General features: G+C 41.8%; 1 protein-coding gene across 1 annotated transcript in view; it reads right to left on the minus strand.

Annotated features, from left to right (window-relative positions):
* Positions 1-8,209: 8,209 nt before the first annotated feature.
* Positions 8,210-15,180, minus strand: part of STAC (SH3 and cysteine rich domain) — a 110,396-nt gene continuing 103,425 nt past the window's right edge. Inside the window, exon 11 of the mRNA XM_057706867.1 lies at positions 8,210-9,603. Coding sequence (XP_057562850.1) covers positions 9,505-9,603 — 99 coding nt within the window. The 3' untranslated portion in view covers positions 8,210-9,504. The remainder of the gene's footprint in view (positions 9,604-15,180) is intronic.

The following is a 15,180-nucleotide window of genomic DNA, read 5'->3' on the forward strand; positions in this document are numbered from 1 at the left end:
GTCTTCATCTCATCCCTACTCCACAACTGTGGTCCTCCTTCCAGCCATTTCTTGAGTCGTTCTTGCCATTTCCGCAGACAGGCAGGAGAGACAAGTTGATGGTTCCTAAAATCTGTGTGTGTGTGTGTGTGCGTGCGTGCACGTGTCCGTGGCACTCTGTGCTCTAAGGAACATCTTGCTTTTTCTCTGATATCTGGATGACCCCAGAACTTTAAGCAACACTAGACGTCTTGCATTTGGAGGGTTAACCGCCTGCCAATACTTGATGTTTGCAAAAACTCATGGGCCACATTGTGCAGAAAGTTTTTTTCCTCCTTTCTAACGCTGGCTCAAATTACAGAGTCCCCGTTCCAGTTATCTATTTTTGTATAACAAATCACTCCCAAACTTAGTGACTTAAAAAAACATCTTTATCTTGCTCATAAATCTTCCACTTGGGCAGGGCTCAGCCGGATGACTGCTGCTCTGCGATGTCTGGGTTGTTCTCAGCTGCAGAAATGTGTGGTCTCACACTGGGTCCCTTCAGCATTGTGGCCTCCGAGTAGATAAACTTCCATGGTGGCTCAGGATTCCAAGGGGGAGGGTTCCAAGAGATCAAGGCAGAAGTTTCAGGGGCTTTTTTTTTTTTTTTTTTTTTTTTTTTTATTATTATTTTATTTTTTTGGGGGGGTACACCAGGTTCAATCAACTGTTTTTATACACATATCCCCATATTCCCTCCCTTCCTTGACGCCCCCTCCTCGATTCCCCCCCACCCTCCCTGCCCCAGTCCTCTAAGGCATCTTCCATCCTCGAGTTGGACTCCCTTTGTTATACAACAACTTCCCACTGACTATTTTACAGTTGGTAGTATATATATGTCTGTACTACTCTCCCGCTTCTTCTCAGTTTCCCCTTCACCCCCCGCCCCCTCCCATACCTCGAGTTCTCCAGTCCATTCCCTGTATCTGCTTCCCTGTTCTTGTCACTGAGTTCATCAGTACCATTTTTAGATTCCGTATATGTGAGTTAGCATACAATATTTGTCTTTCTCTTTCTGACTTACTTCACTCTGTATGACAGATTGTAGTTCTATCCACCTCATTACATATAGCTCCATCTCATCCCTTTTTATAGCTGAGTAATATTCCATTGTATATATATGCCACATCTTCTGTATCCATTCATTTGTTGATGGGCATTTAGGTTGCTTCCATGTCCTGGCTATTGTAAAGAGTGCTGCAATAAACATTATGGTACAAGTTTCTTTTGGGATTATGGTTTTCTTTGGGTATATGCCCAGGAGTGGGATTACTGGATCATATGGTAGTTCTATTTGTAGTTTTTTAAGGAACCTCCAAATTGTTTTCCATAGTGGCTGTACCAACTTACAGTCCCACCAACAGTGCAGGAGAGTTCCCTTTTCTCCACACCCTCTCCAACATTTGTTGTTTCCAGACTTTGTGATGATGGCCATTCTGATTGGTGTGAGGTGATACCTCATTGTGGCTTTGACTTGCATTTCTCTGATGATGAGTGATGTTGAGCATCTTTTCATGTGTTTGTTGGCCATCTGTATGTCTTCTTTGGAGAAATGTCTATTTAGGTCTTCTGCCCATTTGTGGATTGGGTTATTTGCTTTTTTGGTATGAAGCTGCATGAGCTGCTTGTATATTTTGGAGGTTAATCCTTTGTCCGTTGTTTCATAGGCAATTATTTTTTCCCATTCTGAGGGTTGCCTTTTAGTCTTGTTTATGGTTTCTTTTGCTGTGCAAAAGCTTTTAAGTTTCATGAGGTCCCATTCGTTTATTCTTGATTTTATTTCCATGATTCTGGGAGGTGGGTCAAAAAGGATGTTGCTTTGATGTATGTCAAAGAGTGTTCTGCCTATGTTTTCCTCTAGGAGTTTGATAGTGTCTGGCCTTATATGTAGGTCTTTAATCCATTTGGAGTTTATTTTTGTGTATGGTGTTAGGAAGTGTTCTAATTTCATTCTTTTACATGTTGCTGTCCAATTTTCCCAGCACCACTTATTGAAGAGGCTGTCTTTTTTCCATTGTATACTCGTGCCTCCTTTGTCAAAGATAAGGTGCCCATATGTGTTTGGGCTTACTTCTGAGTTCTCTATTCTGTTCCATTGATCTTCCTTTCTATTTTTGTGCCAGTACCATACTGTCTTGATCACTATGGCCTTGTAGTATAGTTTGAAGTCAGGAAGCCTGATTCCACCAACTCCATTTTTCCTTCTCAAGATTGCTTTGGCTATTCGGGGTCTTTTGCGTTTCCATACAAATCGTAAGATTTCTTGCTCTAGTTCTGTGAAAAATGCCATTGGTAATCTGATCGGGATTGCATTAAATCTGTAAATTGCTTTGGGTAGTACAGTCATTTTCACGATGTTGATTCTTCCAATCCAGGAACATGGTATATCCCTCCATCTGTTTATGTCATCTTTGATTTCTTTCATCAATGTCTTAAAGTTTTCTGTATACAGATCTTTTGCCTCCTTAGGCAGGTTTATTCCTAGGTATTTTATTCTTTTGGTTGCAATGGTGAATGGGAGAGTTTCCTTAATTTCTCTTTCTGCTCTTCCATTGTTAGTGTATAGGAATGCAAGAGATTTCTGTGCATTAATTTTGTATCCTGCTACTTTACTAAACTCATCAATGAGTGCTAGCAGTTTTCTGGTAGAGTCTTTAGGGTTTTCTATATATAGTATCATGTCATCTGCAAAGAGTGATAATTTTACTTCTTCTTTTCCAATTTGGATTCCTTTAATTTCTTTTTCTTCTCTGATTGCTGTGGCTAACACTTCCAAAACTATGTTGAATAACAGTGGTGAGAGTGGACACCCTTGTCTTGTTCCTGTTCTTAGAGGGAATTCTTCCAGTTTTTCTCCATTGAGAACAGTGTTGGCTTTTGGTTTGTCATATATGGCTTTTATGATGTTGAGGTAATTTCCTTCTATGCCCATTTTCTGGAGAGCTTTTATCATAAATGGATGTTGAACTTTGTCAAAAGCTTTTTCTGCATCTATTGAAATGATCATATGGTTTTTATCCTTCAATTTGTTGATATGATGTATCACGTTGATTGATTTGCGTATATTGAAGAATCCTTGCATCCCAGGGATAAACCCCACTTGATCGTGGTGTATGATTTTTTTAATGTGCTGTTGCAGTCTGTTAGCTAGTATTTTGTTGAGGATTTTTGCATCTATATTCATCAGTGATATTGGTCTGTAGTTTTCTTTTTTTGTGACATCTTTGCCTGGTTTTGGTATCAGGGTGATGGTAGCCTCATAGAATGAGTTTGGGAGTGCTCCGCCTTCTGCAATATTTTGGAAGAGTTTGAGAAGGATAGGTGTTAACTCTTCTCGAAATGTTTGATAGAATTCGCCTGTGAATCCATCTGGTCCTGGGCTTTTGTGTGTTGGGAGATTTTTAATCACTGCCTCAATTTCTGTACTTGTGATTGGTCTGTTCATGGTTTCTATTTCTTCCTGGTTCAGTCTTGGAAGATTGTATTTTTCTAAGAATGTATCCATTTCTTCCAGGTTATCCAATTGATTGGCATATAGTTGCTTGTAGTAGTCTCTCATGATGTTTTGTATTTCTGAGGTGTCCGTTGTGACTTCTCCTTTTTCATTTCTAATTCTGTTGATTTGCATCTTCTCCCTTTTTTTCTTGATGAGTCTGGCTAATGGTTTATCAATTTTGTTAATCTTCTCAAAGAACCAGCTTTTAGTTTTATTTATTTTTCTTATGGTTTCTTTCCTTTCTTTTTCATTTATTTCTGCTCTGATCTTTACGATTTCTTTCCTTCTGCTCACTTTGGGGTTTCTTTGTTCTTCTTTCTCTAGTTGTTTGAGGTGTAAGGTTAGGTTGTTTATTCGATCATTTTCTTGTTTCTTAAGGTAGGACTGTATTGCTATAAACTTCCCTCTTAGAACTGCTTTTGCTGCGTCCCATAGGTTTTGGGTTGTTGTGTTTTCGTTGTCATTTGTTTCTAGATACTTTTTGATTTCCTCTTTGATTTCTGTAGTGATTCCTTGGTTGTTTAAGAGTGAATTGTTTAGCCTCCATGTGTTTGTATTTTTTGCAGTTTTTTTCCTGTAATTGATATCTAGTCTCATGGCGTTGTGGTCTGAGAAGATGCTTGATATGGTTTCAATTTTCTTGAATTTGCTGAGGTTTGATTTGTGACCCAAGATGTGATCTATCCTGGAAAATGTTCCGTGTGCACTTGAGAAGAAAGTGTAGTCTGTCGTTTTTGGATGGAATGTCCTATAAATATCAATCAGGTCGAGATGGTCTAATGTGTCATTTAAAGCTTGTGTGTCTTTATTTATTTTCTGTTTGGATGATCTGTCCATTGATGTAAGTGGGGTGTTCAAGTCTCCCACTATAATTGTGTTACTGTCGATGTCCCCTTTTATAGCTGTTAGCATTTGCCTTATGTATTGAGGTGCTCCTATATTGGGGGCATAGATATTTACCATTGTGATATGTTCTTCTTGGATGGATCCCTTGATCATTATGTAGTGCCCTTCCTTGTCTCTTGTAATAGTCTTTACTTTCAAGTCTAATTTGTCTGATATGAGTATTGCTACTCCAGCTTTCTTTTGACTTCCATTTGCATGGAATATCTTTTTCCATCCCTTCACTTTCAGTCTATATGTATCCCTTGGTCTGAAGTGGGTTTCTTGTAGGCAGCATATAGAAGGGTCTTGTTTTTGGATCCATTCAGCCAGTCTGTGTCTTTTGGTTGGAGCATTTAATCCATTTACATTTAAAGTGATTATTGACATGTGTGTTCCAATGACCATTTTCTTAATTGTTTTGGGTTTGTATTTGTAGGTGTTTTCCTTTTCTTGTGTTTCCTACTTAGAGAAGTTCCTTTAGCACTTGTTGTAAGGCTGGTTTGGTGGTGCTGAATTCTCTTAACTTTTGCTTGTCTGGAAAGCTTTTGATTTCTCCCTCAAATCTGAATGAGATTCTTGCTGGGTAGAGTATTCTTGGCTGTAGGTTTCTCTCTTTCAGGACTTTCAGTATATCCTGCCATTCCCTTCTGGCCTGCAGAGTTTCTGTAGAAAGGTCAGCTGTTATCCTGATGGGTTTTCCCTTATATGTTGTTTGTTGCTTTTCTCTTGCTGCTTTTAATATTTTTTCTTTGTGTTGAATTGTCGTTAGTTTGATTAATATGTGTCTTGGTGTATTTCTCCTTGGGTTTATTCTGTATGGGACTCTCTGTGCTTCTTGGACTTGGTTCATTATTTCCTTTCCCATGTTGGGGAAGTTTTCCACTAGAACCTCTTCAAATATTTTCACAGACCCTTTCTTGTTTTCTTCTTCTTCTGGGATGCCTATAATTCGAATGTTGGTACGTTTAAGGTTATCATTGAGGTCTCTGAGGCTGTCTTCTAGTCTTTTTATTTTTTTATCTTTTTCCTGCTCTGTGGCGTTTATTTCTTCCATTCTATCTTCCAACTCACTTATTCGTTCTTCTGCCTCAGTCATTCTGCTGGTTAGAGCATCTAGAGTATTTTTAATTTCAGTTATTTTGTTATCCATTGCTGTTTGTTTTTCTGAGTTCTTATGAACTGTTTCTTGTACTTTCTCTAATTTGTTATCGAGATTTTGTATCATTTTTACTATCATTACTCTAAATTCTTTTTCAGGCATTTTTCCTATTTCCTCCTCATTTATTTGGTCTTGTGGGTTTTTTTCCTGCTCCTTTGCCTGCATGGTGTTTCTTTGTTTCCTCATGGTTGTCCAAGCTTTTGGGGTTGCTTGTCCTGGTGATAGAGGTGTTTATAGAAGACTGTCCAAGCCTCAGACTAATGTCCAAGTATTGGATTAGATGAATATTCAGTCTAGGAAACACATACATGTATAAGACACACAATTATTGAATCCGTTAGGACATAAGGCTCTAGAAAGACCTGACAGAACCCCAGTGTGCTATCAGATATTCAAAGAGAAACCCAGCAGAAATTGACAACTGAAACAGAACAAATCAGAGACAAAAGCAAAAGCAAACAAACAACAAATAACACCCTACACATACAAACATCAATCCAGGGAGATTTTGTAAGCTAGGATCAAATATAGAAATGAGCTGGAGTACCACCAGAGAGAATGGAGATTCTCAGAATGTAATTAGACAACTGTACTAAGAATTAAGATAAAGACAAAAGCCTAATATTAATACCAAGGCAGTGCATCATCTGGAGAATAGAGCAAGGAGTCTGAGCAGACCGATAGTGTTGCTTATAAGTATGTTAAGATAAAATACACTTAAAATGGCTGGAAGAAAGGGGAACAGAAGAGCGTAATGTGGTTGGAAATATGCAAAGAAAAAGAAAGGAATAGAAGTGTATAAAAGAAAGGGATGAAAGGAAAGTATGAAAGATATTTTGTCCGTACTACCAAAAACTTAGCTAGATATAGAAGTATTTTAAAAGGCAAAAAAAAAAAAAAAAAAAAAAAAAAAGAGTAAAAAATATCCTTATAAAATTATGTTGTAAAACTTGTAGATCCCTTAGGGCTAAGATCGTATTTAATAAATCAAAAAAAAAAAAAAAAAAAAAAGAGAAAGAAAAAAAAAAAAAAATCCAGAACTGATCCCCGAATGGACCAGTTCAATAGGTATTGATACTACTATTTCTGTTTCCTTAGCGTCTCAGCTGTAAGTGTCCTTTTCCTTGCCTTGGGTTTTTTTTTTTTGCGTTTTTCTGTGACCAGCAGAGGTTCCTTTATTGTTCGTCTGTAAGCCTCGGTGTGTGGGGAGGGAGAGGGTAAAATAGTGGCTCCTTCTCCTGGGAGGGAGTGAGCAGTGGCGCACTGTTGCTTCAGTCAGGCTTGGAGGTGCCTGTTGCAGAGGGCGCTGGTGGCTCAGGCGTACACAGAAAGTCTTAGAGTTGGGCCTCTCTCGGGGTTTTTTCTTTTTGATGCTGGTTTTTTTTTTTTTTTTTTCTCTCGGCAGCCTCCCTGCTGCTGGCGTTGCAAGGAGTTTTAATCTAGCCCCGCCCGAGCGCCTGAGGGTGCTTGTTATCCCTGAGCGCCTTATGTGGCCCCGCAGGGCGTCTCTCCGCTGCCTGTTGCAGAGGCGCTGAAAGAGAGAGAGAGGCTATGCGCGCGGCTCCTCCCCCCCGCCCGGGAGCCTGCAGCCTCCAGCCGCCATCATGGCCGGGCAGCTCTCAGGGATCGGCACTCCTCTCCGCGGACCTCCTCCCTCCTGTCCTCTCGGTCCGTCACCCTACCGGCAACAATGTTTCTCCCCCTGAACCAGCTCTCCGGTTCCCACGCTCCCGCTCCTGGACCCTCCGTTCAGCCGCGGATCGATGTCTCGGTCCGGGAACGCTGAGCTGCGCTACGGACCCTCCGTATGTTTCTCACTCCCTCCCGTCTGCCACAGCTCCGCCGCTTCACCCTCTTTGAGCCCTCGTAGATGCCTCCCTACCGGCTATGTCAGGTTCTCCGCAGCCCTTTCCGGTGTCCGAGGCCGTCTGCTGGTGTTCAGCTGGTTCTCTGTGGGAATGACTGTGTCCTTCCGTGTATTCCCAATGCATCTGTGGAGAGGGATGCACTCCACGTCTCTCTACTTCGCCGCCATCTTTTTCTCCCTCAGGGGCTTTTTTGACCTAGCCACGGATGTCCTGCAGAATCATTTCTGCTGTATTCTATTGGCCACATAAGACCAGCCCTGACTCAGTGTGGGAGGGGCCTACACAAAGTCAAGAATATCAGGAAGCAGGGATCATTGGAGAATCACCTTGGAGCCTGGTTTCCATAGCCTCCTTCTGTCCAACTTCGAGAGGAAAACTCATTTTTTCAAATGCAAATTAAATTTGCATAGGATATGACAAAACTGTACCCAAAATATTCAGTGAATATTCCACCAGAAAGAAGAGATCAGGACACATGTTTTCTACGCTCTTTCCAGCCATTGTGTTGTCTTTATTAAATGGGATATTGAATTAGAGGCGAAATTCACTCTGTACACTCAGTTTTGCATGTTGTATCAGAGAGGGAGGAAATTCTGGATGCTGGCTTTAAAATGGGAGTAAGGCATCCAAACTACTGTGAAACCAGCAGCCATCCTGTCTCAGCTCCCAACTTCACACTGAGCAGTAACAAAAGAAATAAATGGAGACTAATGATGCTTTGGTTTGGGAAATAATGCTCACACGCACAGGATGCATCCACTTAAGTCTTTTAAAAACCAATTGTTCTAATGATTTTATTGCTCCCTAACAAAATAAACCAAACTGACATTGATTCCAAGGTCACTGTGAATTGAAGTTTAACCACATTCATGACTGATAAGATGCAAGTTGGAATGCTAGGAGGAGGCTTGAGGAGGAAGGCATCACAGTATATTGCATTCTTGTAAACATCAGTACAAATACAGAATAACAGAGATTCCTCTAGTTGATGCCAAATAGGCCCCAATTTCCTCTGCTTTCAGAGGGATGAAACATTAAGGATTATTTTCCATTTTATATCTGCTGGACATAAGATTCTGCCCTAAAGAAGAATGGATTCAGATTTGGCTACTTGTCTCCTAAGATGCTGTTTTTAGTTCTCCTCCATGTTTCTGGTTCCCTGCAAGGTGGGCTCCACCTCCAAAAGGGAGTCTTACAGAATGGCAGGAGTGGAAAGCGCCCCCAAACAGAGGATGTCAAATGAAGACGAAGCTCTCATGGAGACTTCCTCCCACATTCACTTCCCCAGCTCCATCTCCTTGGGGAAAGGACTTCATAATTGAAGGGGCTGTATAATCATCAATAAATAAGGGCTCTTTGCCCCACTCTACCCCCCTGGGCCCGTTGTTTCCTTCCATGCCTCGTTTCCTGCCTGTCACCTTTGTCGGTAACTAGAGTAGCAGGAGGGACTACCTGGCGGCAATTTCGGGGCAGATCTGGTCTTTGCAGTTGGTGCCAATCAACTTAGCCCTCACATCTAACGCACGCCACCAGGACTTGTTCAGGGGACAGAGAGACAGCTCGATCGTGAAGTGAGGGGGGCTTGTGGAGGGTCCCGGGAGCTAGGAAGTAGGGCTTCCTGATGCTTTGTAGAGAGACGGCCGGGGTCTCAAATGTGATGACGCCGATTGGTCGGTACCGGGGACAAAGGTCTGGAACCAGAATCACACGTGGCTAGGTGGGTCTGAGCCTCACACTGGGGCCGCCCTGCAGACTGGAGCATCCTCCGGCAGGCTAACTCGCACCACACGGATGGGGAGGGAGTTGAGTCCTGGGGGACAGTGGTGGTTACCGCCTGCTGAGCACTGCGCTTGGCTCTGACGGCCGACTCTCTCAGCCTCACCCCACCGCTGGGCAGCCTGGATGTACTGTGGGATGCTGCCCTGTGGCTGTTCCCCCACAGTCTCAGGTCCTTGAGTCTCGTCTCGCTGTTTCCTAGGTGGCCGGCCAGCGCGGCAGCTCCTCTGGGTTAACACGGTGTGAGATGAGGCATCACCGCAGAGCTTGCCGACTGCGAAAGGAGGAGGAGCCAGCCATCAGATGTTTTCCAGAACATCGAAGGGGACCAGACCTCTCTTCTTTCCACTGAGGACTCTGATAAAGCCGTCTTGTTCTTCCTCAGAAGTCACACAGATCTGAAAAAAAGGACGAAAAAAAGAAACCTGTCAATGGGAAAGAAGCTAGAACTCATGGCTTGAATCACTGTTGGCTGAAGTCAGTGGAACACCAAATTGGAAAAGGGAGATTGGTTTAGGGAAATCGTGGCTCGGTGAGAAAAATATTTGATAAGATATAGGCAGCACCCTGGGTTTGGAACTAGGTCCAGGCATTGAGTATTTTCTCATGAATGAGCATCAGTAACGTGGGATTAATGATTCTGTGTCCCCCTGAAGAGTCCCTATGAGGACAGAATGAGATATCGCTTATCACAGAGCCTAGCAGGTGGCATGCAATGAGTCCTCAATACTTTATTTTAAAATCCAAAATAATAGCTACTAGTTAGCAGGCTCCTGTCGTATGCCTGGAAATTTATACATATAATATCAGGAAGTCAAAGGAAGCTATTTCATTCTTTATCCCAAGCAAATAGATGCTAACATCTTGCATATTCCAGAGTAAGACCACCTATGCTGGACTTAAAAAGGAGGTGGTTAAAATCCATTTGGGTATTTTGTCATCCACCACTAACAGGCCATTGAAAGGCATATGAGGGTGGATGTGGTCAGCTGTAAATAAGAAGCAGTTCTGAAGGGGTGTGTGTTGTGAGTTTCTCCTGCTAAACCTGCTTCCAAGGGTGGGGAGTTTTGTCTTTGGTTGGATTCCATAGAAACAGAGCCTGAGACAAGAATCCCTGTGCAAATGACTTGCTGTGGGAGTGCTCTCGGGAGGTGGGACATGAGGGAAGCAGGATGGGGCAGGAGAAGAAGCAGGGCAAGGGTGTGGTCTCAGCTGGAGAGGAACCTCAGCCTGATCCCACGACGAGCTCTGGAGCATTAACCGTATCATAGGATTGACCCACTTTGAAGCAAGGGGTCTGGCATTTCGGACCCCGTGTTAGTCCTCGGTCACTAGCTGACCTGCGGAGTGGGAGGCATAACCTCTCTGGGGAGGCAGCTCTTGTTCCACCAAAGGGGATTTGCTGGATGCCCCTTGATCCAAGGGGCAGCTGTGAGCTGTTAGTGGTTGACATGGCAACGGGAGGATGGGTGCACCCACCTCGTGATGGGGATGTAGGCTGGGCCCCAACAGAAACCAACAGAGCAGGTTCTTCTTTTACACAGAATAAGGAACTTTATGATTAAGTATTAGGATACTTAAAGAGCTTGGTGTGTGACTCCTGAGGCTTGGGGCACACAACAGATGGGTATCTGATTCGTGTTTCAGAAATCTACTACCTGCCAGTAAAGTGCTCCTCTTGGCTCAGTTCCATTTTAGTCCTATCTGGGTATAGTCCTTCAGTCTAACCCACTTCCGGGAGTACATGTGTTAATAGCACCCAAGGTTTCCCCCTGCATTGCCCCTAAGCTCATTAACATTTAAATATGCTGCCACTTACAGCAGAAGAACGGTCATTTTATTTAAAAAGATTTCTTGCCCAGCACTCTTGGACTCAGTCTTCCCCTCAAAATACCTGTGAAAAGATAGGAAGTTGGAGGTGGGGAAGAAATGTTAAGATACTGAATGCCCAAACTGACAGCCATTCCAGAAAATGAATTTCCATAAGACCTTTGGAGCTGAGCTCAACTGGTGACAGAAGCATGTTGTGCTGCTGGACCCAGGATAAATCTACCAGCCTAAAAGATGACGCAGAAACAAACAAACAAACAAACAAAAAAGATGACGCAGAGACTGTTGATATCAATCAACTGCCCTCTTCTCACGCAGCAGGGTCCGAACTTTTGCCCTGTTGTCTATCCTTACCCTGCAGGACTCAGTTAAATCCTAATTAGTCCAAGTCTGTTTCTCTCCTCCTTGCTAGTGATTCTTAGTGGTTCCCGTGGGACTCAGTTCCAGCCAATGAAACAGGATGGAATATCTGCTCAGACACTTCTGGGAAGGTTTGTGTTCCTCTTAAAAGAGATGCACTAAGAAGAAAATCTCTTTCTTCTTCTGGCAAGGATTCCTGGAGTGGCTGCAGCCATCTGTGACCACTAGGGAAGGTGGCTAACACTTCAAGGATAGTAGAACAGAGGGGTGGAGGAATCTAGATCCCTGATCATGGGATCAAGCTGCTGAGTTACACATCTAAGAACTGCCCTGTATTCAGACATCTTACTATATGAGTAAAATATATATTTTGAGGTTGACTCAATTAGAATTTTGTGACTTAAGATACGTACTCTATATGTTAGGATAGTACTACTACTATCCTAACAAATTACCAGAAACTTAGTCCTGTGTCTGGTGGGCTTGGCCAGTTTTCTCTGCACTGGGTTTCACAAGGCCAGTATCAGGGAGTCAGTAAGGCCCCATCCCTTTCTTTCTCTTCCGTTTCTCTAGGAGAGAATCCAATTCCAGGCTCATCTAGGCTATCGCCGAATTCAGTTACTTGCAGTTGTAGGACTGAGGTCCCTGTCTCCTTGCTGGCTGTCAGCCGAGGGTCATTTTCAGCTTCTAGAGGCCACCTGAATTGCCTGACTTGTGGCCCCTTCCTACATCTTCAAATCCAGCAAGGGAGGGTTGAGTCCTTCTCACACTGATCTCTCTGTGACCTACCCTTCTGCCTCATCTCTCTTCTGCCCTCTTTTGCTGCCTCTCTCTGTTTCCAGCCAGCTACATTTCACTCCTTTTAAGGGCACAAGTGATTAGATTTGGGCAATGTAGACAATGCAGGCTATCTCCCTGTCACAGGGTCCGTAACCTGAGACATAATCACATCTGCAAATTTGCTTTTGCATAGGAAACAAATCCAAACAAATCTGGGTTTGTTTCCTATGGTGGTTTTAACAAATTAGCACAAATTTTGTAGATGAAAACAACACAAATGTATTATCTTGCAGTTCTGGAAATCAGAGTCTCCAAATAAGGGTGTCATCAGCTCTGCGTTCCTTCCAGAGGCTGTAAGAGAGAATCTGTTTCCTTGCCTTCAGCTTCTAGAGGCCACCTGCATCCCTTGGCTCATGGTCCCTTCCTTCACCTTCAAAGCCAGCAGCACAGCACCTTCAAATCTCTCTCTTCCTATTTCCATCGTCACATCTCCTCTGACTCTGACCCTCCTGTTTGCCTCTTATAAGGACGCCTGTGATTACAATAGGTTTACCTGCATAACCTACATCTCAAGATCCTTCACGTAAAGAAAACCTGCTGCAGAGGAAAGCGGGCTGATTGAGAAGAAAACAGGATAAGGATATAAACACTAAATTAAGATCAATGTTAAAAGTGATGAAAGCCTGAATCAAAATTTAAGAAAATTAAAGAGAAGTGGGGGACTATCTTGAAACGTTCTCCTAGGAAGAAGTGAAGTTATAAAGTGGGAAGCAAAAAAGAAATTAAACCCATAAGGGAAATACAGTAAAACAGAGATGATTCAACTGAAGAATTATTAAGTTCCTGAAGGAAGAAGCATTAAGATCAAAAGGCAAATGACAAACTGGGGGAAACATTGGCCACATATGGTAGATCAGGTGCTTATCTTTTAAAAGATAAAAAACTTTTTCAGTAGGATAAGAAAATAAGAAAGTACATAAACAGATTATTCATAAAAGAAATACAAATGCTCAATAAATATGTGTTAAAATTTCAACCTCCCTAACCATCCAGGAAGTGCAGATTAACATGAAATATTATTCACATATCAAAATGACATATTTTTTATGATATACAAATATGTAAGAAATAGTAAAGTTCAGTTCTGGCAAGGATGTGGTAACCTGAATATTCTCATAAACAGCTGATGTGGGTGTAAATTCATACAAACTTTTGGGAGGCAATCTGGCTGTATGTATCAAGCTGTAAAAATTCTTTATCTGTTTTCCTGTAAATTCTGAAGCATATCCTAAAGAAGTAATCAGAATTATATATTAAAAAAAACCACCTTAGGTTTAGAGGTGTTAACTGCAGATATCCATAATAGTTTTTTTTTAATTAATTAATTTATTTGGCTGTGTTGGGTCTTAGTTGCAGCATGTGGGATCTTCCGTTGCCGAGCTTGGGCTTCTCTCTAGTTGTGGTGTGCGGGCTCTAGAGCCCGCGGGCTTAGTTGCCCCGCGGCATGTGGGGTCTTAGTTCCCTGACCAGGGATCGAACCCGTGTCCCCTGGATTGACAGGTGGATTCTTAACCACTAGACCACCAGGAAAGTCCCCATAATAGTTTTTTTTTTTTTTTTTAAACTCTGAATATCCAATCACAGAGGAATACTTAATACCTTCTTGTACACCTACACTAGGGGTTGGCAAACTTCTTCTGTAAAGGATTAAATAGTAAACATTTGCAGGCCATGGGGTCTCCACTGCAACGACTCAACTCAGCTGTTGCAGTGTGAAAGCAGCCACAGGCAACATGTAGATGAATGAGTGCAGCAATGCTCTAATAAACTTTTTTAAGACAGGGCCAGATTGATCAGAGGATAGTTTCCCAACCTCTGATCTATGTGATGATATGTTATACAACTGCTAAAACCTATGTTTTGGTAAACATTTAGTAACTAAGTTAAAAAAAGTTGAGAAACTAAATAGAATATGATATCAAAATAAGAATCAGAAGAAAAGTTTGGTGGGAAATAACACGGAAGTAATTGCGTTGATAGTCGCTTGATGGCTGAACTCCCTGTGATCTTCACTTTCTTCTTTGTAATTTTTGAGGGTATTTTCCAAATTTTCTCCCCAATAAATACATTTTAGTTTTATAATCTAAAAATGATTTATCCATTTTTCTTTAAAGCTTTCATAGAACACAAGAATCAATTAAAATACTTCTCTAAGGATGACAGAACTATGGATGAATTAAAAAATAGTTTTATGGTGTTTGAGTTGATTTAATAAGGATAGTTTTTAAATTTCAAAATGAAGAAAACATACTCATGTCAATGCAAACTCTAGGTGTGTTCACAACAAAAAAGATAACTGAATTCTATTTGCAGCCAAAGTTCTGTGAAAAAATAATGTAATAACTGTGAGACAAATTTACCCCAGAAATTGTGATTTAATCAGAGATGCATTACATTTGTTTTCAGAATCAAATTTCTTCTATTTCTCTGCTAATGACCATTTGTCTCTTTATATTTTTAGAGTTATAAAATATCATGCTATTTTCAGATGTTCACTAGGTCATTTTAGGTGGCACTGGCCACTGTAGATGGATTTCCCATTTAGGCGTTTCTCTGGATGGTGATGGCAGCAAGGGTAGTGGCCTGCTTGAGTGCCCATGGTGGTCGGGCACTGTGCTGGTGCTTTATACACGGGTGACACACGTAGCTCTCACCTCCATGCCAAGAGACAGACGCTACTGTGCCCATTTTACAGACGAGAACGTTGACACTCAGAGGTGACTTTGCCGAAATCACACAGGATATAGAACCGTTTCTGTATGATACTGGAATCTGTGTTTTTGTTACTACATTAGACTCCCCTCAATCAACAAGCATGTTTTGAACATTCACACCTACGATAATTTAAGACACTAAAGTGGAGACAAATTTTAAATTTTTTCTCAATAATAATTTTTTAAATGTAACTTTCTTTCAGGGGGCTGATATTTTCCAAAAATTGGTAG

This window comes from Hippopotamus amphibius, chromosome 13 (assembly GCF_030028045.1).
Source record: "Hippopotamus amphibius kiboko isolate mHipAmp2 chromosome 13, mHipAmp2.hap2, whole genome shotgun sequence".
NCBI classification, from domain to species: Eukaryota; Metazoa; Chordata; class Mammalia; order Artiodactyla; family Hippopotamidae; genus Hippopotamus; species Hippopotamus amphibius.